We start from the raw sequence: 25521 nt of genomic DNA on the forward strand, positions 1-25521 counted from the left end.
TGGATCTCCGAATAGAACTGGACTAGTCTGTTGCTCCAGAACAATTCAGCTTGCTCTCTCAGGCTGTATTGGCTCTGCAGTGATGCCAGGAGTAAAGGCTTTTTTGGTCACCAAAGTCTGTAGCTATTACTTGTAATATGCACAAAGAGCAAGTCTCAGTAAGAAGGTGCCACATCTCAATTGCTCTTCTGCTCCTAAATACACTTAAAATTTGAATTTCCTGGCCTTTTTGCAGTTTGTCTCATTGGGAATATTGCCAACACCAAGTGTTTAAAATAATTAATTGGTCCCCCAAAAAATCATGGGATTTAAAAATAAATAAATTTGGAGTTAGTTTCTAAATTAATCTCTTGGCTGAGCAATAAGGAACTTGAATCCCAAAGCAATTGGTTTGGAAGATTGACCTTGAAAATAGGGATTTAAACAAAGTGTCTTCATCTACACTTCCCTGCATCATAGAGAAGGAGTGCATTCTGACATGAGTACGGTGGTGATGCTGTTTGTATAGCACTGACTGATACTGATGCTTAGAAATACACAGGGTATCTCTGCATCAGAGTGCTATGTACGTTATTTCTTACAACAGCCATGTGTTCTAGTCGCCTCACGTTATAGGTGATAACGTGAACCCTGTCTTGAAAACTTTAGAAACTAGTATCAGACACAATGTACTAGTGGATTTGGTAGGGGTAACAAAGGTAACATTAATTTTATAGTACTCTTACTCAGCTAGGGCTAATGTACAGCATGGGGGAGTGCTTTTTTTTTTTTTTCCCTTTGCCAATTTCTTAAAGGCTTCATGGAAAAAGTGGGTCTTGAGAAGGGTTTAGAGTTACTCTAGACATTAACCTCTCCTCCAAGATTTGTTTCTTATGGCTAAACATGTTTATATTTACAACAGGATTACAAGCAGGAAGAAGACCCAGCCAAATTTAAATCTGTCAAGACTGGACGTGGGCCTCTGGGCCCCAACTGGAAGGTGTGAATCACAGACCTCAGCACATCATGTCTGTTTTTGTGACTGGAGTGTGGTTGTCGGGGTCGGTCAGGCGTGTGGAGCTCGGGGTGTTAATTTGTATAAACAAGGGAGGAGGTATTGTCTTAATCTGTGTCAGTGGAGGGTCTTATGAATGTGTACTGAATGAGTGGGCTACTAGTTCTGAGGGTCCTGTCCCAGAAGAAGCTTCCTCCAGAGTTTCTGATTTCAGCTTGTTATATGAACATTCTTCTATCTTTGCAGAAAGAGCTGGGGAAACAGACAGATTGTCCGTACATGTGTGCTTACAAACTGGTAACAGTCAAGTTCAAGTGGTGGGGTCTGCAAAATAAAGTTGAGAACTTTATACAGAAGGTAAGTGAAACGGATCAGTACTGGGTTTTAATGGCACTGCGGCCCCACTCTCCAACCCCACCCCAAGGCCCCGCTCGGTCCTCTCCTCTCCACCTCCTCTCTCCCTGTGTGAGCAGTGGGCAGGGCCTTGGAGGGAAGAGACCAAGTAGAGGAGGGGCCTCCAGGCGCAGCGCAAGCAGGGCCTCAGGACTGAGTGGGGGGCAGAGCCACAGTCTGGGTGCTGGGGCCCACAAAAGTTTAATCGGCCCTGAACCTGGTGCTGATGTGGGGTGGCAAGGAAAATGGAGAAATTCATGTCTGTCTGCAACAAGTCTTGTGGAAACCCACTTCCTGTCAGTTCAACACATCATTTTACCTGATCCCACTTCTCACCTGAAAGACACCCTTCACTTGAAATCTTGTTCATTTAAAAAAATGAGTTAAATTGATTCTGATAGTACACCTGATTGAGTCCCCCGGCAGCTCTTGTGGTTTTTACAGTCACATTTTCTGAATTCGTAAGATTAGTTTCTTCCCTTATTGCTGTGTGGCGCTTTATACAGCAAACTAAAGGAGAAACTTACCAGGTACATCAGCGACCCAGTGAATCTGACTATATGCAAAGTCATGTCAAATGTACAAAGCAAACCAACTGAAAAATAACATTCTGTGTTTTAGTTGTGACACCAAGTGTTATTGTAACAATGGAGAGGGGGAAATCTTTCAGATCATTGTGATTTATTTTGTTGTTCTTAGAGTGCTTGCTCATGTCGATTCCAATTAGGTGTGTGCGCGCCGCGTGCACAGTTGTCGGCAGGTTTTCCCCTAGCACTACCCGTTGGGTTGGCTGTGGAGCCCCCTGAAGTCGCGCCTTCATGGCGCTGTATATAGGGCCCTGCTGACCCTCTGCCTCTCCAGTTCCTTTTTACCGCCAGTGACGGTCGTTGGAGCGTTCTCTTTTCTTCTTGTCTCGAGTGATCTTCTAGTCGTTGTTTTTGTATATTTACCTGCAAATAGTTAATATAATAGTTTAGTGTTAGCGTAGTTTGAACCCTTGTTACCGGGAGTTTTCTACTCCATTTCCTTTCCATTTCCCGGCATGCCCCGGCCCCAGGGATTTAAACCAGACGGGGTCTTCCAGAAGCCAATGCCAAGTGGAGATCTGCACGCAACCTGTCTAAAGTGCTTGGGGGGGGGAGTCCCATCAAACGGACAGGTGCAAGATCTGTAGGGGATTCTGCCCCTGCGCCAAGAAGGAAAGGGACCACAGGTTGAAGCTGCTGCTGATGAAAGCAACCCTGCAGCTGCAGTCGGAGTTGAGCCCCATGGACCTGGCATCAGGGTGCAGTGCACTGGCTTCTCTTAGAGATGCGGTGCAGAGGAAGGACTCTGGGATCAGAGACTCTCAGGATTGGCACTCCCCGGCATCGAAGGCTGCCTTGTGGGCAGAATCGCGGCACCACTCTGTTGCCTGTGCCACATAAGAAGCACAGGAAGATGGACAGGGGGCACTCCCCCTCTACAGCACTTGAGTGCGAGCCAACTAAAGGAGTGCGACCTGTGCTGGGCCACTGCTCCCCACTGGTCCAGCAGCCACCACCGTTGATTCCGGGCCCAAAGAGGGGCCTGTTAAGTCCAGTGCCTCTGGAGGAGGGCCAAGTGGAGGATTTAGACCTTCCCTCCACACCAGAGACCTTCAAGGCAGCCACAGATCTCATAGCCCTGATGGGGCCACACACTCCCGACCAGCGTGAGAGATCGCCGACCTGAAGCCTCTGGTGCCGCAGAGACCACCCATGCTGTCCAGGGATAAACCAGAAATGATGTGTCACCGCTGTCCCTCTCCCCGGCACTAATCGTGTGCACCGTGCCGCCTTGGTCACCATGCTTGGATTCCTCAGAGTCCGACTCTGAGGTGGACTCCTATGTGTCCTGGAGGAGACAGCACTGTGGTCAGTGGCACGCTCAGAGAGCCGCATCCCTCCAACGCAATCTTCAATTCCCTTTATCTTGGACTACCTGCTAAAGCTGAAACAGCAGGGCTTGTCACGCTCATCGATAAAGATTCACCTGGCCGCCATCTTGGCTTTTCACCCAGGAGAGGCGAGCCACTCCGTCTTTGCTAGCCCGATGGTGCAACGTTTTCTTAAAGGACTAGACAGGCTATATCCTCAAATCCTGGCAGCCAGCCACTGCTTGGGCTCTTAACCTGGTACTCTCAAGGCTGATGGGGCCTCTGTTCAAGCCCGTACTGACATGCTCACTGTTCTATCTGTCATGAAAGTGGCTTTCCTGGTCGCGATAACTTCAGCCAGGAGTGTCCGAGCTCAAGGCCCTCATATCTGACCCGCTTTATACCATCTTTTACAAGGACAAAGTGCAGCTTTGACCACACCTGATATTCTTCCCAAAGGTGGTATTAAATTTCCATCCCAACCAGGACATATTTCTCCCAGTCTTTTTCCCGAAGCCACACGGTAACAGCTGCAAGCAGAGGCTCCACTCCCTGGATGTTTGGCAGGCATTGGCTTTTTATTTTGAATGGACAATGCTGGTTTGCAAGTCAAACCAGCTGTTTGTCTTTGTGGCAGACAGGATGAAGGGCCTCCCAGTGTCCTCCCAAAGTAGGGTTATCAGATAGGAACTGTGAGAAAACGGGATGGGGTGGGGGATAATAGGCGCCTATATAAGAAAAAGTCTCCAAAACCAGGGTTATCCCTTTAAAAACGGGACATCTGGTTGCCCTGTCCCACAGGATATCATCATGAATCACGTCCTGTATACGGGCATGCTACGACCTAGCGAAGGCCTCAGCTCCCGCACTGACCAGCGCATTCCACCAGAGCCCAGGTGTCCTGGGCGGCCTTATTGGCCCAAGTCCCAATCCAGGAGATGTGTAGAGCAGCAACGTGGTCCTTGGTCCACACATTCACTTCCCTTTATGTTATTGCCCAGCATGCCAGGGATGGTGCAGCATTTGAGAAAGTGGTGCTTCAATCATTGATTCCATGAACTTTGACCCCACCTTCTAGGTAAGGCTTGGGAGTTACCTAATTGGAATTGACATGAGCAAGCACTAGAAGAAGAGAAAATGGTTAGCTACCTCTCGTAACTGTTGTTCTTTGAGATGTGTTGCTCATATCAGTTCCAAACCCATGCCTTCCCCTCTGTCGGAGTAATCCGGCAAGAAGGAACTGGAGAGTCAATGGATCAGCAGGGTCCTATATGCGACACCATGAAGGTGTGACTCCAGGGGGCTCCACCGCTGACCCGACAGATACTGCTGAGGGAAAAGCGTTCTGACGACCATGCATGTGGCGCGCACACACCTAATTGGAATGGACATGAGCAACACATCTTGAAGAATAACAGTTATGAGAGGTAGGTAACCGTTTTTGTTTTTCTTTTTTCAGTTAACTGTGGCCCTTTAAAAGAAACTTCAACTGCCCACTTCTATTTGAGTGAATTAGTAGGTGTGACTAAGTTCTTTATGATGCCATATATGACAGCCCTTCTAGGCAGGGTACCCAGGAACACCTTCTATGATCCTGGTTATATGTCTGAAAACTAAACCAATTAAGCACTGTGTCTCTAGGACCTGCCATTAATGGGCTATCTATGCAAGCTTCACATGCCATGAATTACAAAGCCAAGAGACTTCTCCTCCAACAATTGCATGTGAAATTGGAGTCTCTTATCATGATTACAATGTGGATCTTCACTATTAAATATAAATAAATCACTTCCTCTATTAAAAAAATCAAAATTCTGTAATTTTTATGAGCAGCAGAAAATAGTATTTAATGGAAAAATATATTGCTCTTTGGTTTTTAAGCCATCTCCTTGTTTTGACTCACACCCCAGTCTAGATGCTAGCCTGGCTCTAAGAGGCACATTGCTCACATCTAAAAAAGCAGGAAGTGTTTAATACTCCCAAAAGAATCGTCTGTACGAAATGCAGCTTTAAATGAAAGTCAGGCCAAATTTGATGTAATATTTAGGCTCCTGTAAAAAGCTTACTTTTATAAAACCTAAGATCAAGGAAATGCCTATTAAATTTAAAAAAATGATATTTTCAAGAAGTCTTCCCTTGCCCTGTTTATAAACTACACATTGCAATTGGGCTAAGCATAGGAACCAAATTGTGAAATTGACTAGAAACATAATATATGTTTGTAAGGCATTAGTGTCTCCATTGCCTTAGTGCAGGGGAGGGCAAACTACGGCCCGCGGGCCGGATCTGGCCCCTCATGGCTTTCAGTCCAGCCCGTGGGATTGACAGCCCCGTGGCGCAGTTAAAATTAACCTCAGGTGCTTGTAACTGGTCAAGGATGAGTTTTTAAAAAATCCCACACTCTTACTTCAATAGTGTGTTTAGTATGATTCTCCTGTCCTGCCCTGTTAGTCCTGAATGTTGTTCAAAAAACAAACCTGGAATGCTTACTTAATCTCACACAGACACACACGTGCGATCAAAGGATTGCAGTCTCCTACCCTCATGAATGAAAATTCAGCTGCAGGTCACTGGATGGGGCACTTGGAAAAGATGCATTTCTTTGGGGATTCAAGACATTGGGTGATTCCGTTATGTTTCCATTGACTTTGGCAGGAATTGTCAAGTCTCCAGTTGCAGCAGCCATGCAGGAAGGTAGATGAGGGCAAGTCAATGCTGTTCTTCAGTGCTGCTTTTTTATCAAGAACCCAGAGTGGGTGTGATACCTAACAAACTCAATAACAACATCCCTGTCCAGAAGAGTTTACAATCTAAGTAGACACAGCAGAGAATGAGGGAAAGGAATGGAACATAAAGGCAAAATGACTGAACAGATGCCTCTTACACCAGGAATGGAAGTGATCTGATGAGCAGACCTGGATTAGTCAATGTGTACTTGGTGCAGATGTGCACAGTCCCCATCTTGTGCAAGGCACCTCTTTTCCCCCCCCCCCCCCAAAAAAAAAAACAAAAAAACCCACCAACCCAGGGCCAGGAAGGAGGTGGGGCATTGTAGGTGGAGGGCCCTGTCTGGATGCAGTAGCGGGAGCTAATGGATCAGAGGAGGGAGCCAAGCCAGCCCCACTGGACTGGCACTGCTGCCGGGTGTGTGTGGGGTGGGCTTGCTCTCCAACACACACACACACACACCCCCCGCAGGGGGAAGGACCCAACAATCCATCCCACCAGGGCCTCGCACTCTCAGAGGGGGCCGTGCTGGGGGCCGGTAAGGTGTGGGGGGTGGGCAGTTCTCATAATGCACAGGGCCCCAAAATTCTTTAATCTGACACTGCTGATGGACTTCCAAATTAAACAAGAGGAATCAGAGTCCATAACTGCATGGCAAATCACTAACACTAATTATTAATTCCTTCTCTTTTAAGCCTATTATGTAGTTTCAAGAGACTGAGTCAATTCCACTGTAAACCTTATTGCATAAACCCTGGCTGTATGCAAGAACACAAAAAGATCCAGTTATGGACATTTTAAAAATCTAGAACACTAAATCACAACATCCATGGCTTCTCTAACAGGGGCATTTCGATTATAATGAACCAGAAATAGTTGGATTTTTTCTTTTTCCCCCTGTAGCTTTCCTATGCTAGGCAAAATGATCCCATTCCCTTATAAAACAAAATGGCAAGCTCTGAGGTTAGACCTGTAGCAATTCCCAGTGCACACATCTTTATGACAATGCACATTAACTGACTGTAAACATATTGTGCTGCATGCTGAATTGTGTGGGATTCTTTTTGCTGAGCTTTTTAAGTCGTTTGTTCCCTCATCTTTGTTTTTGCAGCAAGAAAAACGTCTTTTCACAAATTTCCACCGGCAGTTGTTTTGCTGGCTTGATAAGTGGGTTGATCTGACTATGGAGGACATTCGCAGGATGGAGGAGGAGACCAAGAAACAGCTGGATGAGGTAAGTGGGGAGGAGAGCAGGTGTGGGCTGTGAGGCAGTATCTGTGTATTCTGAGCCCACTATGGGGTGGGAAAAGAAGGCCCTGCCATGGTATGCAATGCGCTCACTTACCACACAGGTCATGCTGCTTATGGTGGTTTAGGTAGTTGGATCTGACTTGTAGAGTCAGCTTCTTTGAGTTCTGGCTTCCTGGTTAGCACAGACTCCTTGTATTGCTATGGGACAACTTTTTTATTGGTTTCATTGGTAATTTAGAAGATCTGTTACTGACTATTTTAAAATAAATGAAGATATCTTCTTACTTGTTACCCTCATGAATGTTCAGCTCAATGAGTCTCAGGGTAGGTTTACACTTACCTTCCGGGTCGACGCGGTGAGTTCGACTTCTCGGAGTTCGAACTATCGCGTCTGATCTAGACGTGATAGTTCGAACTCCGGAAGCGCTGCGGTCAACTCCGGTACTCCACCACTGCAAACGGCGGTGGCGGAGTCGACGGGGGAGCCGCGGAGTTCGACCCCGCCGCGTCTGGATGGGTGAGTAGGTCGAACTAGGGCACTTCGAATTCAGCTATGCTATTCACGTAGCTGAATTTGCATACCCTAGTTCGACCCCCCCCTTCTTAGTGTATACCAGGCCTCAGTAAGTTATCGGCAAAATCAGTCTCTGGGTACGGGGTGTGTTGTTTTTTGTGTTTTTGTTTTTTTAAAGGGAGGGGTGCTTTGAGAAATGTATGAAAACTCCAGCACCAAACCTACACTTGTAATGAATATTCCTTTTAATTTTTTCACACTTCAAAATTTACTTAATTGTAGTACCATGTGCCTTTTGCCCTTTGGATAATAGAGCCCTAAAAGGGGCTGTGGCTTTGCCAGAAATGGTTTCAGGACCTGCACAACTTGTGTTTACAAACTGCTTTAAATTAGGACAGTTTTCAGGGATGTGAGACTTCACCTCTGAGGCCGAGAAACTCTCACTCTCACACCCGTTTTTGATGTGGAGCTGACAGGGAAGCCGATTACCAGCATATGTTGGAACAAATAGCTAAAGATGCTTATTTTCTTTCAGATGAGAGAAAAAGACCCCGTGAAAGGAATGACAGCTGCAGATGACTAACGTGACTTCCTCCTTGTGCACTGTATGTACCCAGAGTATCTGTCACACATTTTGTTGTGACATTCAATGCCATTTAGAGCAAAAATCAAATCGATTCAGGTCAGCAAGGAGTCAGTACAGAAATTGTGCGAGTCAGAAATCTGTAGAGCTGCTCACTTTGCCTGATAATGAATACACTTTTCACTATGCCAGCTGAGTTTACTGTACTGTTTCAGAATTATTTTAAACTGTTTGTGAGTATAAGGAAAGTGTTAAGGAAAGCATCATATTAGAACAGCAAACACAAAGTTACACTGGTGCCTCATTTCTGTGCAATGTACCCATCACTTTGCATACCCTGTTACAGGCCTTTTCAAGAGTCCCAAATAATTAATAAATGAGCTTGAGTCCAGCAGCCCTGCCCTTTTGGACATTTGAGGGTGTATTGGCCTGGATTGTGCCCAGGAACAATGTTCATCAATGGACAAAGGCCTGGGGCAGCATCCATAGTCACAGGACAGAGAAGGAAGATGTAGATGTTTCTTGAAGCTTCTGTTTTTGTCTTGTCTGTGTGCATCACTGTGGACACGCTGACTGTAGTGCTTTGATCCTTGGAGACACAAGCATTTGCATATTTCAATTTTTCCTTGTTGGCCAAACTTTGTGCCAGTGCTCTAGGAAATGTACAGGTGATGGGGACAATTTTTTTTATACTTCTGAACTGCTGACAAGAAGCAAACTTGAGTGGCTGTGGGATAGGAAGCGATGTTTTTATCCATGACTGTAGCAATATTAGTGGGAAAATGGTGGAAGCTAAATGTCTGAAAGGCACTACTGATCAAGAGGAAAAAGTGTAGAAGGTTATACAAGCTGCCTGTACATTATTTATCTAGATGGCAGTAGCTCCCACAGTGTGCTCTGTGCTTTGTAAACAGAGCAAGATGCAGTACCTTCCCTAAAGAGCATACAGTCTAAAAAGGTAAGATAGACAAAGGGAAAGATGTTCAACATGCAAGCCAAATGGGCAGGAAGATGATAGGCATATCTTCTTAATCTCACTCTTTGTTAATATTTAAATTGTTCCCGATTTCTTTGGAGACGTATTAGTTTTGTTCCAACCCATAGCTACAAATCATCTTAATTTAAATTTTAAAAATTCAAGCCAGCTAAAATCATAGCTTTGCCATTCTTTTTCCTATGAGCCCTCCCCCTTCCTTCCTTAACATAATGAACCTATCCTCCTACCCTACCTCCTTGATACACCTCTCCTGAAAATCTTCTACCTCCCTTTGCTCAACATTGTTCTGGGTACCATACACATGTAGAGTAGAAAACGGTCTGTGCCTTGATGAGCAAACAATCAAAATAGACAAGACAGACCCAGGTTCAGGGAAAGGGATAAGAATGTAAAAGCAAACTGAAGAGAATGTTCTCCAGCATCATATTAATTCCACAATCTTTTCTTTGTTCACTTTTAATAAAGAAGTTTTGGGCAGGTTTTTGTTTTGTACACTTTTTCTAAGGTGGGAGTTAGTGAGGGGAAGGAAGGAGAGGTTCCCATTCTGTAGAAAGATCAGAAATTTAAAGGCACTAACATTGGAGGAATTTCTGGTGCAGTGTGGCTCCCTTATTCTGGCTGTTTCAAAGGGCTACCCATGGAGGGATATGGCGCTGGGCCCTGGTGGCCCTGTGTTCCCTTTTCTGCTGTGTCTGCCTGAATGTTCTCCTGTTCCCTTGCCATACTACCTGTTGGCTGGTCTGGGAGTTGCAGGCTCAGTCTCTGGGCTTCTGGTTCAGCTTCAACTTTCATCTCCCTCTTCCCTTCCACTAGCCCCTGATTGAGTTGCTAGTTAAATTCAGTTCCTGTCCATTACCTAACCCCATACTCAGCTTCTCCTTCCATCTGGAAATGAGTTGGTAGCCTTGTCCGATAGGTCTTTTGGGATGAAAGGTGCTAGATAAATATATTATAAATTGTCCTCTTTGGCAGCCTCTGCAGATAGACTCTGGATTGAACTCTGCGCTAGGTTGGATCCGAGGCTTGTTGATGGGACAGAATGGAGTAGCCTGTCCTGCCACTGCTTATGCTGGATTCAGTCTGTGACTAAATGAAGGACTTTTCCTTCAGAGCTGTCAATATTGCACCTTTACTGGCACATTTAATTTCAGACATGGTTTTAAAATGTTTTCCTGTTGTCTCTTTCTCCTAGTTTGCAAGACAGTCAGCAGGAAGGCCCAGAGACTCCACCCTCTTGACCAATGGACCATCTCTGGATCAAGCCTTTCTATATCCAGTTGGCAGGCGATTTTAAATCTCCCATAGCTAATTCTAGATGCCCTTTAATATTGTGAGCAAATAGACAGTCTGGTACTAAGCACTCCAATGTTAACATGTATGTGAAGGAGGCAGCTCCTTGAAGACGTGTGACTTATAGATTGATGTATTTATGACTCCTCCCTCCTTTTTTCATTGTGTTCAGACCAATTTCCATGTGGCCCTGTTTGATTTCCAAGTGGCATTTTTAGCTGAATTAGTCTTGTGATGTGGTGATTTAGATTTATTTTGTTTGTTTTCAAAACTGGGATAAACTGCTGCCTTTGTCCTGTCCCAGCCCTTCACCATTCTTTGAGTGTCCATTTATGGAGAGGGAATTGTCAGTATTTATTTTAGAGTGCAAAACTATTCCACAGAATTCTAGACTCTGACTTTTGCTCCCAAGGTCACGATATTACTGGCATACAGGTTCCAACACGCACCTGTGTTGCTAAGGTCAAGTCTGCTGTTAAGAGACCACCATACGTGGCCACTGCAACAGCATTACTTGGTATGTCTAAACACACACAACTTAAAGGATACCTGCTGTTCAGTCCCTTTATGTGTGAATGCTGAGACCTTGAATGCATCTTTTGTCTAGATAGGTGTCTTTCCTTTGGCCCTTGGAACTATGTTGGTGTTCTATAGTTGTGTGTATAAATCAGCCTTTTAAAATTGTTATGATAACTTACCTGATGAATCTCACAATCTACTGGACTGCCCTTTATTATGATTGCTCATAATTTGTAAAACTAACGCTAAAGAAAAGAAAATGAGTGTCCCAGGACAAGCAGAATTTTGTGATGCTGATAGGCATAAATAATTTCCATATCCAATCACGCTCAGATGTCTGGATTTGTGCTGCTGTTCAGCAATAATACTTCTCTGCATACTCCCCATTATGAAATTGCTAGAACTTAGTTTGCCTTTCTGTGCTGCGAAAAGACAAGATGTAAGGCCAAGCAATCTCTGCACAAGATAATTGCAATTTCCCAGGGTTACAAAGGATGTTGCTAAGTGGCAGAAAACAGCTCCAGGACTCATTCTTAGTCTGTGTCCTTATGGTGGTATCTCAGTTTTAGACAAATAAGCTGGACAGAATCAAACAAACATTACTTTATTAAATACATGAAGAAACATAACTAGGAGAAACAAGGGCTTTCCTGGCTGATTGGTAGAGGCCAGTGTTTGGCTTGCTTCTGCCAGCAGCTATGTAATCAAACTTCATTCCCTTTATCTGTATTGGGTTGAAGTAAAGTGAAATGTAAATGCCAAAGGCAGCTGTGATGATACCATTTCCACTTTCACCTCCACCTCCCCACTTTTTATTTTATTTTATTTTATTTTTTTTAAATAATGCTGGCTCCATGCAGTTATGCCTGACTTGTACTCAGCCTCTTACAAACCTCCATCAGATAGCAGATTCTGAATCAGTCCCATGCCATGCTGAATGAAAGTGTGGGCATGAATTGTGTTCGGTGTAGGAGAAAGATGCACAGGGCTTGCTCTAGAGGAAGAGGCTGGTTTTCAGTCAAGAGGCAGTTTATTCCCCCTCTCTCCATGCCCCCCCCTTTTTTTTTGGGTGAGTCTGTTCTTTTGCCTTACAGATGTCTAAGTGCAATAAGCTCTGTTGAATCGTACTGGTGACTCTAGCTGATCCTTCTCAGTGACCTCAGAGGGTTTTTGGGACGTGGATTTTAGCATACTCATGAAGTAGAAGTAAAACCAGCTCATTATTAAATAATATTAAACCTTAATCTTCAAGACTATTTGGGACCAGGAAAGTTGTTTTTGTGGCACTATTTCTCTAGGGGTTTGAGAAGCAGAGTCCAGGAGTGTACACCCCTTACTAGAGTTCCCTCAATCTAGAATATTTTAATTGAGAATTAACGCATTGACTTGTTAACATCTTGTCAGTAGCAGAGTTTAAGGAGGGATTCTTACACTTGGGGAAAACTTGAGAATATATAACATGATTGTTCTTAGATACTGTTTTTATATATATATATTCAAGAGGTTTTCTAGCTGACATTTCATCCCCATGGAAACAGATTGTGACATTATAAAGACGGGATCAGAAAAAGATTGTGTATGAGGGTGAAAGCTTGTATTTAAACACAAAGCTTTCCTGATTAGCAGTAATTACCAGGAAAAAATGCAGGAAACTGCAAGCTAAATACATGATTTAAAAAAAAAATTCACGTTTATCCAGAGTGAAAGTTTTCCTCAAAGTTGGGATAGAGAGATCCTGTAGAGACCTCTCTCAAGGGCAGTCTTGATCCTTGGTTCCCACTAGTGAGAGCATAGCGAAATGTAACAATCTTCACTGATTGTATTCGTGTGATGTATATCTCTTGCATTGGCTTTGGCAAGAACCCAAAACCTGCTGACTCCCGGAGGGGTTAATGATTGGATGTTTGTTTGTTCTAGGGGGATCGTTGTGCTGTCACATTCTCTTCAGATCCAAACCGGGTGCCCTGGTTGGATTTTAAACACTGCAGTTCTGATCGGAAGCAGGTGCCTTGGTGGAGAGGCCCATGGGCTGGGATGTTTTAGCTGGAGTTTACCTGATGGAGGCCACAGTGACACTCTGTATTCCCAGCATACTTGCACCTTTCTGGGTTTATCCTCCTACAGCCCCTGCTGGGACTCCCTGACAAGTTTTGATTGGTTCATAGTGCTATTCCTTTTACAACATACACTTTGTAGAATTAATTAGATTATCTTGTTTCTTTAATGTGAGTTTGTGCCTTTTTGTCTCCTAATCTTCCAATACAGGCATATTGGAAACAAATCAAATAAAATCTTAGACAGAGCTTTTTGGAGTCCGTTGTCTATTTTATACCTTATTATGTGGGTCTAATATTCCACATGCATATGCTATTGTGTAAAATCTAATGATTATAGAATTATGTACAGAGGACCTACAGTTTGCTGGATTCCTTACAGAACAAACAAGGCTTGATTCTGATCTCACACTAATGTAAATCAGGAGTAACTCCACTGAAGTCAATGGAATTACTCTGTTGTAAAACTGATGTCAAATAAGAATCTGACCATGTTACCTGTATTTACAATCTAATATTAGCTGTAATGTAGCAAACAAGTGGAGAGAGAAGACATAGGTAAAAATATTAAATGGTTACTTAAGTCCATTATGTGAACAACTTGCTGGTCTTTAATATTAATCTTGGTGTAGTGGGTATTTGAGAGGGAGTAAGGGCAGCATAAAAATTAGATTAAAGTAGGGGTTCTGTCAGTTCTAGAGTGACCATATGTCACTTGGGCATTATTTATGTTATTTTTCACAGGCCAATTTTCTTGCTGTGGGTTGGGCCTGGGCCACTCTTCTTTCTGTGAATGTTCTGGGTGTTCTAGCCCTACCCCTGCAGGTGTGGCAGCTCTATCCTCAGACTAGAGCTGGGGTCTTTGGAAAAGGGAGACAGGTTTATGGTGGGGTGTCTTGTTGGGGTTTAAAGATTACTTACTCAAGGGGAAAAAATTCTGGAAAAAGGAGGGCAGAGCAAGCTCTTCCTGTCTATTTTAAATGGTGAAATATCATTGCTGTCAAGCCAGGATTCCCAGTTGGGGTGGAGGCTCTTGGTGGGGGTGGGGACTAAAGCCCTTCCTCTCTAGTCTACCTATGGTTCCTGCACTGTGCTGACAGCAGCTGTGTTTTTCAGGCAGACTAACAAGCAGAGTTTATAATGCAGAGAAATACCACAGTGGTCTTTCCACACCACTTCTTCTGTCCTTTGTCACTGTAGGCTTGTTCCATTTCCCCCAGTGTGGATTGGACTGGGAGGGCTATCTGGACTCCTGGAGACCAGTGGCCCATCTAGCCTGCACTCCTCTGTGGATGGGGCTGTTGCAAGTTGTGGCAGAGGAAGGGGGCAGCATGAGCCCCTGGACTCTTGTGCCAATACCTGCTGGCCATAGTGGGAGTGGAGTGGTTTGCAACAGGGAGTCCAAAGAGCAAGTGTGAAAAATCAGGATGGGGTGGGGGGTAATAGGTGCCTATATAAGAAAAAGCCCCAAATATTGGGACTGTCCCTACAAAATTAGGACAGCTGGTCACCCTAGCTTGCAATCCTTGCTGTCAAGTGGCAGAGAGCTGCATAGGTTACTCCCTGGTCATGCCCATGTAGGGTGGCCAGATGTCCCAATTTTAGAGGTACAGTCCTGATATTTGGGGATATTTATTCTATAGGCGCCTATTACCCCCCCCCCCCCCGATTTATTGCTATCGGGTTACCCTACGCCCACGTTGGCCTCTGTTTGTGTCACGTGATCTGCGCTCCCTCTCCTCCAGCCTGCAGGGAAGCCCGCCCCCATCTTCCCATTGGCAGGCAGCGGCTTCCCCCTCGTCACGTGGGCTGTGGGTGGAGGGTGTGAGCGGGACCGTCGCAGGCCGGGACGCATTGCCGCGAGCGCCGCCGGCCTGAGGAGAGCAGGGGCGCGAGCTCCGCCCACAGGTGCGGCGGGTTAGAGTCCGAGCTGGCCTGAAAGCGCCTGTCTGGGGCGGCTGCGGCCCCGGCCCCGGCCCCGGCTGCGCCGCGCTCGGGTCCCGCTGCCCGGGGGCTCAGGCGCCCGGATAGGCCCGGCCTTGGTGCGGGCCCCCAAGGAACCTGGCCCCGCCTCTCGAGAAGGGCCTACGGAGTCGGGACCCCCCCCCTCGGAGGGTGGGAGCGGGCTCGGGACACCCACTCGGAGCGTGTGCGCGCGGGGGGAGCGGGCTCCGGACCCCCCCTCGGTCGGGGGTGTGGGCTGGGGGGCGTGGAGAGGCTAGGGAACACCCCTGTCCGGCCATGTAGGTGTGTGGTGTGGTGGCGGCGACCTGGGAATGACCCTCACTCCCTCCCCCATGTACTTGTGTGTGGGCTGGGGATGATCCCCCATCTCCCCTGCATGCAGGTGGCTTGGGGACAACTGTCCCCCTGGGTGCATATATACCTTGGGGGGAGGGATACCCTCGGGGGGGGGACTCGGGGACACCCCCATGTAAGTAAATAAATATATTTGAGTTTTCAGGGGGATGCAGTACCTCGGGGCTCCTGTCTGGTTTACTGATGAGGGGAGGGGAGTAGGGGCCCAGGGACACACCTCTGGTATAGGTATGTGGAAGGAAGGGGACCAAACTCCTTTTTTTTTTATTTTTTTTTTTTGTGAGAGGGCACCCTGGGATCCCACTGGGCTGTTGGTTCCTGGCACTCAGCCTGCTGACACCCATTTCCTGACAAGAGCTCCTACTTTCCCAGCAGGTCTTTGAGGAGGGCAAGGATGGAACCCAGGGGCCTGGCCCAGCCAATTGATTTAGAGATCATGAAGAATCTCAGGTAAGCGAGTTTTGGATTGAGCTCCATCAAAACTTGGGGGTTTTGATGAAGTGGGAAGTTTTTTGTAATGTGTTTGTGCCTGAGTTTCCTCCTACTTTATATTGCTTCCTGGCAGGAAGAGGAAGAGAATTGTTTGCTCTCTGGGTAGACTAAGCTGGGGTAGCCAGAACAAAATTAGGTTGGGATAACTACATTGCTCAGGGGCGTTAAAAATCCACATCCCCATGAGCAGTGCAGTCAAACCTACCTAACCCCCAGTATACACAGCTCTCAATTAATGGGAGAATTCTCCAGTTGACTTAGTTACCACCTCTTGGGAGATGGATTACCTGCGCCACTGGAAACCTCTCCGGTTGGCATTGGTAGTGTCTATATTGAAGCGCTACAGTGGCCCAGCTGCTGCGGTTTAAGTTTAGGCATACCCTGAGGAAGGAAGTCAGAGGGAACCAGAGCCTGAAAATGGAGTTCACTACAGCTTGACTGGTGAATTGTGGCTTGACTAGAGTGGACTGTGCTATAACTTTTATTTCTTTGTATTAACCTAAGGACTTTGAATGCTGTGTTCTGTTCTGGTTGTGACTGCAAATACTGGCTGGGTTGCATTAGTCTCAAAAGAGTATACAAGTCTTCTCTACCAGGAGTCTGTCTTGGTTAGATTTGCTGAGCAGAGCTCACAGTATAAAGCAGGAATGCTGGAACCCAGTAGCTCAATCTAGGACGTGGTGAGTCTGTGTGGCCTACCTTGAAGGAAGAGTGAGACCACTTGGGGGTCTGACACCCTAAAGGGGCTCCTCCAAGAGACTGTTTAAAAACTGTAGATCTGTGACGGGTCATCTTCATTCTTTCACCCATTATCTTCATCTGTCTTCATGCACTTTGTTGAGCCAGCTCTTCCAGGGTTCAGGGGCTGGTATATGTTTGTGTTCTGAAGATCTCCCTCGTTCATACTGGTTGCTGCTTCACTGCAGAAAACTGCTTAATTTTATGCAGCAGCTGCAATATTAGTGGCTATTACTAATGGAGCTTAGTGGTTTGTGTCAGCAGTGAGAATTAACCTTACAGCTGTAGTAATATATGGACTATTCCCCTTCTTAAAGAAGAGATTAGAAGATCTCATGACCTGCTGAAATCCCTGATTAGATCTTTTTTTTTTAAATAAAAGCCCTTGAAAGTTTATATAATGGCTTGTAATTACTGAAGCATGTGATGACTGTCCCAGCTCATTAGCAAGGAGTTATACTAATTACCAACTTTGCATAGTCACATAGAGTAAAGAAGAAAAGCTGATTTTCTACTTTTTAAACTTTTGGAACTTGAGTAATTTCAGACAGGAGAACTGAACATTGTTTGACTATTTAACAGGTTTTTTTCTAATTAAAAAAGGCCCACTTCTTAATTTTTAATGTAGAGAGTGAAATCTGCTGTACTTGTTTAGATTCAGAACAACATACCAGAAACCAAAATTCTTCCCTTCACTGGCAAATACAAAGGGAAGGAGTTAAACGAATCTCTGACTTTATTTTTGCTACAGGCCAGTGCTTTTAACATAATGGCTTCTGGGGGGTTGAATTGTGATGTCACAAGCACTGGACTATGGACTTGACAGTGAATGGAGAAAGCTTCTGTTTACAAACCACTATGGGTAATTGTCAGTAATAGACAAAGAAATACAGAAAATGGGTGTAAAACTTAAACTGGGATTTGACTAAGATATTAAGCCCTTTGTGAAGTTTCCCAGATATGTCCTCTTCCCTCTGAACCAAGCAACTGAGGCATTTTGAGGATGTGTAGGATTTCCATTTGCCAGTCTTTTCAGGAGAAAAGCTAGGGCACCAATGACTGCTTATGTGATCTTAGAGTAAATCTATTAATATATGTTGAATAATTGTTTTTTTAAAAACCCTCACAATTTGATTTCTGTAGACATATTAAGGGGAAATAAAGGAAATTCTATTTACTAGAAATAAATCAAATGACGATAAGGCATCATAGATTGTGGAAAAGTTTTTCCAGAGTGCTCTATTTGTCTAGAGCTATGAGGAAGGCACTATAGCAATAAATATTTCTAACTCAGTTTCTCTGCTGTCAGGTAGTTAACAAGAATTTATGGGACTGGGTGCTCTCTTAAAAAAAAAAGCAGCATTGTTCAGTCTTGGAAGTTCATATAGATTCTTTATTTTTTTTTTTTAAGGCTAGAAAGGACCATTGTGATCATCTGCTCCAGTGGTTTTCAAGCTTTTTTCATTTGCAGATCCTTAAAAAAATTTCGAATGGAGATGTGGATCCCTTTGAAATCTTGGACATAGTCTGTGGATCCCAGGTTAAAAACCACTGGTCTAGTCTGACCACCTGCATAACCCTGGCCAGAGAACTTCCCTGTATTAATTCCTGTTTCAAATCTAACAGCTGTGTTTGAATTAGAGCAGATCTTTTAGAAAAAGAATCCAATCTTGATTTAAAACTTACCAGTGATGGAGAATCCACCATTGCCCTTGGTAAGTTGTTCCAATGATTAGATACCCTCACTGTTAAAAATTTGCACCTTATTTCTAGTCTGAATTTGTCTTCATCTTCCAGGTATTGAGTCTTTATACCTTTATTTGCAAGATTGAAGAGCCCTCTATTATCAAATTTCTGTTCCCATTGTAGGTACTGATAGACTGTGATCAAGGCACTCCTCCTTCTCTTTGGCAAACTAAGATATAACTCCTTGAATTTGTTGCTATAAGGCATGTTTTCCAAACCTTTAATGGTGCTTGTGGCTCTTCTCTGGACCCTCTTCAATTTTTCTTCATCCTTGTGGACATCAGAACCAGTGTCAAATACAGAGGTAATATAACCTCCCTACTCTACTCAATAGTCCCCTGTTTATACATCCAACAATTGTATTAGCTTTTTGCTACGGTGTTGCCCTGAAAGCTCATGTTTAGCTGATTGTCCACTATGACCCCTCAAGTCTTTTTCGCAGTCACTGCTTCTCAGGATAGAGACCCCCTTCCTGCAAGTATGGCCTACATTCTTCATTCTAGATATATAACCTTACATTTGGCAATATTAAAATGTACATTGTTTGCCTTCATGTAGTTTGCCAAGTGATGCAGATCACTCTATATCAGTGACCTATTCTCTTCATTATAACCACTTCATGTCATCTGCAGACATTATCAGAAATGATTTTGCTTTTTTCCAAGTCATTAATAAAGATGTTAACTAGGGCCAAGGACCAGTCCCTGCAAGACTCCACTAGAAATACATCAGCTGCTTGATGATTCCCCTTTCATAATTACGTTCTAAGATCTGTCAGTTATCTAGTTTTTAATCAATTTAATGTGTGCCATGTTGATTTTTGTATCATTCTAGTTTATTAATCAAGATGTTGTTCAGTCCCAAGTAAATGCATTACAGAAGTCTAAATATATTACAGCAACTTTATTACCTTTATAAACCAAACTTGTATCTCATCAAAAAATATCAAGTAGTTTGCCTAGACTTATTTTCTGTAAACCATGTTGATTGACATTAATTATATTTACCCTTCTTTAATTCTTTATTAACCAAGTCTCATCTCATCCATTCAATTTTTTTGCCTGGGATTGATGTCAAGTTGACAGCCCTATATTTCTGAGATCCTCCTATTTACCCTTTTAAAATATTGGCACAACATTAGCTTTCTTCCAGTCTTCTGGAACTTATTGTAAATCAGTGTCAAGCAGAAAGCATGCTTGGGAAGGGCTCATTTCTGGGGAATACTGTGCCCCATGATCCAAATGTCTAAAATAGGGTTCTCCTGGCTTGAACAGTGTTCTGACACGTCACTAGGTGCTTGGATCAACAGAGTACCTTGAGTAGCTTCTTTATTTTGCAAGAGAACTTACTTGTGATGTCAGTCAGGTGAAGATCTTATCCTACCTACTCACTGTGATTGTTGAGGATCAGTTAATGTTGATAGAGTTATAAAGTGCTAAGCGTTTATAGAGAATTATACCCAGTCCACTGGGATTGCCTAATGCCCTGTGGTGGTATGCCTTTTGCATTCCGTTTCTACAGCTACATTTTCACTACTCTGAAATTTGTCCTACAGTGATAGCTCACCAGAATGCTTAATCCTCGAATTGTTTGATTTTATTTTACCTCATATTTTCTCATTTTTTGGTGTGGATCCTCAGGCTGTCAGCCCTTTTCTTCTCTTGTCTAGTGACATCCTGGAATTAAATTTTCCTCAATATTTGCTGATATTTTCTCCTTGAACTTTTGTATTCAATAGTTTTTTGGCTCTGTATCTTCACTGCCATCTGGCTTTCCTTCTGAATGCTAATTTGGAGAGTTTTCTCAGGTAATCCATCTCTTCCCTAGTAGAGGGTGAACTGTAGTATATATGAAAGGCCCATCACTTACTGCGGTATCAGCTTATTCTACTGTAGCTTCTGGCTAACTTCAGTATAACATTTCAAAGGGAAATTTTCATTGAGGAAAGATATTCCAGTGGTTAGGGCACTACCCTAAGAGTGAGGAGATACAGGTTCAATTCCCTGCTTTTTCCGAAGACTTCCTGTGCGACCTCAGTCTTTCTGTGCTCCAGTTGCAAAGTGGGAAGAATAATACAGTAGAATCTCAGAATTATGAACACCAGAGTTACGAACTGACCAGTCAACCACACACCTCATTTGGAATCAGAAGTACGCAATCAGCAGCAGCAGAGACCAAAAAAAAAAAAGAAAGGCAAATACAATACAGAACTAAACTACTTAAAATGCTGCTTTCCCTTTATTTATTTATTTATTTATTTATTTTTCTTGTGAATAGTAAACTTTCAAAGCTATATTAAGTCAATGTTCAGTTGTAAATTTTTGAAAGAACAACCATAACATTTTGTTCAGAGTTACGAACAACCTTCATTCCTGAGGTGTTCGTAACTCTGAGGTTCTACTGTACTGCCTTGTATCGCAGAGATGTTGTGAGGATAATTACATTAAAGATTGTAAGTTATTCAGATACTTTTGTAATGGATACTGTATAAGAACCTAAGGTAGGTGGAAATTAGCAGCTTAGTGTTTTAAAGACCACCTGCAATATTATAATAATGGAAAATCCTTTCTCAGAAAACTGTGTACAGTATTAGATACTGTTTGAAAAGTTAGGTGGCAGGTCTGTGCTTTTGGAATCCCTCATCAGAAGCTCTAGGATCTTTGTGGCTTTTTATGCTTTACTCAGATAGAATTGAGTAGTGCACACGCCTGGAAGTTGGAGATTACATTTCTTCTAACTGCCGAAAGAAACATGTGATTCAAATCACATCAGCAATAAATTCTCTTAAACCTCAAGCTCTTAACAGAGTTAAATCTGTTAGGAAGAAATGTGAGTTAGTATGTGAGGTGGGGCGGGACTCATCAGCTTTTGTCAGAAGCAGTAGAGTGTGACTGATCTTAATGCTGTATTTCTTTCAGCTTTACTGAAAGAATGCACCTATACGTTTTTGCTAGGAATAATGCTGAATTTCATGTGAGTTAAAACTTGAGCTGAAGAACCCTGTGAGTGTGCCACTGAGGGTTTTCCTGTACTCAGGATTTGAAGGGTAATGTGGCTGGCACTTTGGAGTATAGTTGTGCTGCTCTTTTGCCCAGATGGCGTCCTTGAATAGTGAAGATGCGCTTCAGGATTCATCATCCCTCTCCCTGTTTGATTTAGAAAGCCTGCACCCCTTCCGCAGCCGTTCTGCAAGTTTCAGCAGTACAGGGTCCAGTGGTCGCTTACAGCTCCGACAACGAGTGGCACAACTCATGGCTTGTGTGGAGGACATCAGCTCAGATGATGAGATTCATGAGGAAGTCTCTCGCACGCTAGATGAGGCTTTCCTGATTTGGGGGAAAAAGCTGAAAGACAAGTGTCAAGAGTTCAGGTTTCATTCTCTGATTGGCGAGTTGTTAAATTTTTGTGTAGCTAGTAAATAGCTTTTCTGATACTTTTCAATTTGTCATTATTTGTAAATCTTGTTTTTTTCCCCCATATATGGGAGGTTTGCAGTGGAAAAGTGCTCACCTGTTTAGACTTCAATTTTGTCTTTTTTTTTTTTTTTTTTAAATATGTAGACTACACTTGGTAACCTGGAATGTGGGCACAGCTTCTCCTCCTCCTGATGTCACTAGCTTACTTCAGCTCAGTTCACAGGGACCGAGTATGGATATGTATGTTATCGGGTAGGTATGTGATAAAGGACACCATGGTCAGTTCTCTGCACGTTTACTGCCAAAATTTGTTTTTTCAATAACTGCCCAATTCTTTTGAACAGCCATAATTACTGTGACGGTTGTGAAAGGTGAAGCGTTGGATCATAATATCACTAAATGCAGAAGTCTAAAGGCTGGGGGCTAGTGACTGTGAAATTAGGAGCATATTGTGATGAACTGTCTGCTTGTTTCCCCGACTCGCATCTTGATCTTTTTATGTAGCAGAACTACAGGCCTTATGTGCCTTGATACAAGCTCACTTACTCAACCATCTACAGCTTTTAAAAATTCTTACCTCACTGGCAGTTGTTGACAACACTTTACAGGGCAGAGTTTTTAAAGAAATCAAGGCGAGCCAAGTGTTTGAGCAGAATCTTCCTTGCCTACTGTGTCAGTCAAGGTGTTTCTGTCCTTGCATCAGTCACCCCATGGCAGTGCCAGTGGGGTTCTGATCTGTCAGATCACCCTGTAGTCAACTCACCCACTTCTCTTTCCTTCAGCTAAATTGCAGCAACACCTTGTAATGGTATCGTTTATCACTTCACCTTCTGTCACCCTGCATTTGTCATGAATTTTGACATTGAGCATAAGTCAGGGCTCTGGTTAAGACCCTGTAACTTTCCTGTTTTAAAAGTTAGCACCACCGATAGATTACACTGCCTATTGTATCATGCATGGGTAAGAATAAGAAACATTATAACTGCTTTTAGGAAAGTCTGTTAGGATGTCATGGTATTAGTCTTACCTGTTTGTGCTCCTAAAACTTATGAGGACTTTGCCAAAAGTATGGATTAGATTGAGCCCAGGATATATGAGTAACCCTGTTGTATTCAGTTTACAGGAGGTGAACTCCAAGATCATAAATTTCCTTTCTGACTTGGCATTTGATGATCCGTGGAGCATTTTCTTCATGACTGTATTCTCTCCTTTGGGTTATATCAAGGTAACTTCTCAATTCTATAAATGGTTAGCACCCTCCATTCATTATTTTTCTCTCCAAACTCTTGATTACTGTGGGTAGTAAGGAGACACCTTGGCAACTGGTACTGAGTATTTTTGTACAGACGCTGATAGTTATCTGTATACACAAGTCTTTCCATTAGACTTGTAACCTACTGGCTTGTTGGCACAGGCACTTTCTGAAGTCAATGGAATCTCAACACATCTTAAAGTAGAAACGGTGCCTTATTTGCCTCGTGGGCATCATAGCTTTAGTAACATTCAGTAAACTAAAGCTTCCTTGCAAGAGGAAGGGTATTTGCACTGCTCATAGTCAGTTCTGCAGATGCCTAGCATTACACACCTGTCGGTTAGAGGTTGAGCTTTTAAAATAGCATTTGTAACCATCTGGCAACGCTGGGATGCAGGGGCAGTTGGCAAAACTTATTCTTGACTTAAAAACTCCAGCCGTGTGTGGCCTCAGATTTTGAGTGAAATGACATGATTTGTTCCTTCTAAGCATGAGTATTGTTACAGATAGTAGCTGTAGGCTAGTGAGGCAGAAAAAGATTAATATTTGGTCTTTAATTGTATGAAAAATATGACAGTTTTCAGTATTCTGAGATCAGGCTATGCCTATACTAGGGGCTTCTGCAAGTATAGCTGTATTAGTCAGGTCTGAAGGGGTCTGATCCCTGACCAATATAGCTGTGCTGGTAGAAAAACCTAGTGCAGGGGCAGTTATTTCAGCAAAACTTCTTTTGTTAGTATAGCTTGAGGGAATAGTTTTAAGCACAGCTTTGCTGGTGAAAGCTGTGTCCACACTGAGAGTATGTCTACACTGCCCATGTTACAGCATGGCCGCCACAGCACTGCTGCAGCAGCTCTGTGACGTGGGCAGTGTAGACACACTTTATCGCCAGGGGAGAGCTCTCCCGGTGATTTAAAAAAAAAACACAAAACCCCGCCCCGAATGAGGGGTGGTAGCTTTATTGACGGGAGTGCGGCTCCTGGCGGTAAAGCACTACTGGCACTTTTCAGCGCTAAAACTTTTGTCGCTCAGGGGTGTATTTTTTCACACTCCTGAATGACTAAGGTTTTATTGCTGAAAGTGGCAGTGTAGACCCAGCTTTAGGAAATCTTTGCGAGTGTTGTGTTACTATAATATGACAGCACTTCTAATAGACATAGCTCCAGTTTCACACTTGGAAATGGTGTGGAAAGTGGAAACATTGGGGGGTCAGGATGCAGGGATTAGATATTCACAGAGTTTAGTAATATGAAACACTCGACGTGGACTCATGAAAAATACCAGCTCAAGAAAAAGATTTTGTCCTTTAGAGTTGTCTGTCTGAATCTCTTTGGAATGGAGATTTCAAAAGTGACTAGTGATACTGGGCGTGTCAATTTTTGGTGTCCATCTTGAGAAGCACTTATGGGTCCTGCCTTTTAGAAAGTGCTGAGCACCCAATCTTTAAAGGTTCACATGAACTAATTTCTCTGATTATTTCAGCAGAAATATCTAGTTAAATGTTCACACCTTCGTAGGTGCCAAAAGCTCCAACCCTCAGTTGTCCAAACATCCAGTTTCCCTCTGATACGTTCTACGATACAATTTAGGCATTTTCAGCACAAAATTCTACAATACATTTGAAAATTAAAATTTTAGGGACAGCATTGTATTTACTTTCAGTTTAAGTAACAAGGAATACTGTACTGATCAGTTTAATATTTAATTCAACAAAAGAACTCCCTTTTTAATTTGAGATTACCTTAGAATTTCCAGTCAATGGCACTTTCAGAAGCTCTTCAGTGTGTGCTTTACCATAAACTTTAGGTCAGACTTGCTGTAGGAAATATGCGACCTTGGGTGTGGCATTCTCCAACTAAAGGCCCGAGGAGCAGACTCCAGTATTTGTGGTATCCCAAGTACTCCATATAACCTGACTGTGGCCTTTTTCTCATCTTTTGCAGCTCTCATCCGTTCGAATGCAGGGACTCCTTCTGCTGGTCTTTGTGAAGCATGCTCATATCCCCTTCATACGGGACATTCACACTCACTACACGCGCACAGGCCTTTATGGATATTGGGTAAAGGATATCTGAGAGCTGATGGCATGGATTACTGCATGACTACATGATGTGGATTTCTTAGGGAGCTTTTTGGGTTTTTTGGCAATAAATGTACTAGAGACTTGTATAGGTTCTTCCCCCTTTCCCGCTCCCTCACCCCCAAGGCCAGAAGGGATAGTTATGATCACGTAGTATGACCGGCATAATACAGGCCACAGAATTTCACCAGTCTATTGGCTGAGAGATTTCTGAATGATGGCTACTGAATATTGCTTTTGTAAATTTAAAACAAAACCC

The 25521-nt window shown here is 43.6% G+C and overlaps 2 protein-coding genes across 14 annotated transcripts in view; both read left to right on the forward strand.

Annotated features, from left to right (window-relative positions):
* Nucleotides 1–13468, forward strand: part of PITPNA (phosphatidylinositol transfer protein alpha) — a 41692-nt gene extending 28224 nt beyond the window's left edge. For 4 of the 5 annotated variants that reach the window (XM_039507453.1, XM_039507454.1, XM_039507455.1 and 1 more), the window contains 5 exons: nt 902–979; nt 1241–1351; nt 7123–7245; nt 8312–8381; nt 10549–13468. In XM_039507453.1, the coding sequence (XP_039363387.1) occupies nt 902–979; nt 1241–1351; nt 7123–7245; nt 8312–8359 (360 nt within the window). In that variant the 3' untranslated portion in view covers nt 8360–8381; nt 10549–13468. The remainder of the gene's footprint in view (nt 1–901; nt 980–1240; nt 1352–7122; nt 7246–8311; nt 8382–10548) is intronic. The other variant, XR_005590048.1, reaches the window with a different exon arrangement.
* A 1533-nt stretch (nt 13469–15001) lies between these two features.
* Nucleotides 15002–25521, forward strand: part of INPP5K (inositol polyphosphate-5-phosphatase K) — a 30470-nt gene continuing 19950 nt past the window's right edge. The window contains exons 1-5 of one of the 9 annotated variants that reach the window (XM_039507893.1): nt 15002–15127; nt 15914–15988; nt 22075–22182; nt 23047–23155; nt 25126–25242. In XM_039507893.1, coding sequence (XP_039363827.1) covers nt 15933–15988; nt 22075–22182; nt 23047–23155; nt 25126–25242 — 390 coding nt within the window. In that variant the 5' untranslated portion in view covers nt 15002–15127; nt 15914–15932. Of the gene's footprint in view, nt 15128–15253; nt 15335–15910; nt 15989–17611; nt 17631–21566; nt 21885–22074; nt 22183–23046; nt 23156–25125; nt 25243–25521 lie in introns of those variants that run through there. The other 8 variants (XM_039507894.1, XM_039507897.1, XM_039507895.1 and 5 more) reach the window with 8 other exon arrangements.

Source organism: Mauremys reevesii, linkage group 20 (assembly GCF_016161935.1).
Source record: "Mauremys reevesii isolate NIE-2019 linkage group 20, ASM1616193v1, whole genome shotgun sequence".
NCBI classification, from domain to species: domain Eukaryota; kingdom Metazoa; phylum Chordata; order Testudines; family Geoemydidae; genus Mauremys; species Mauremys reevesii.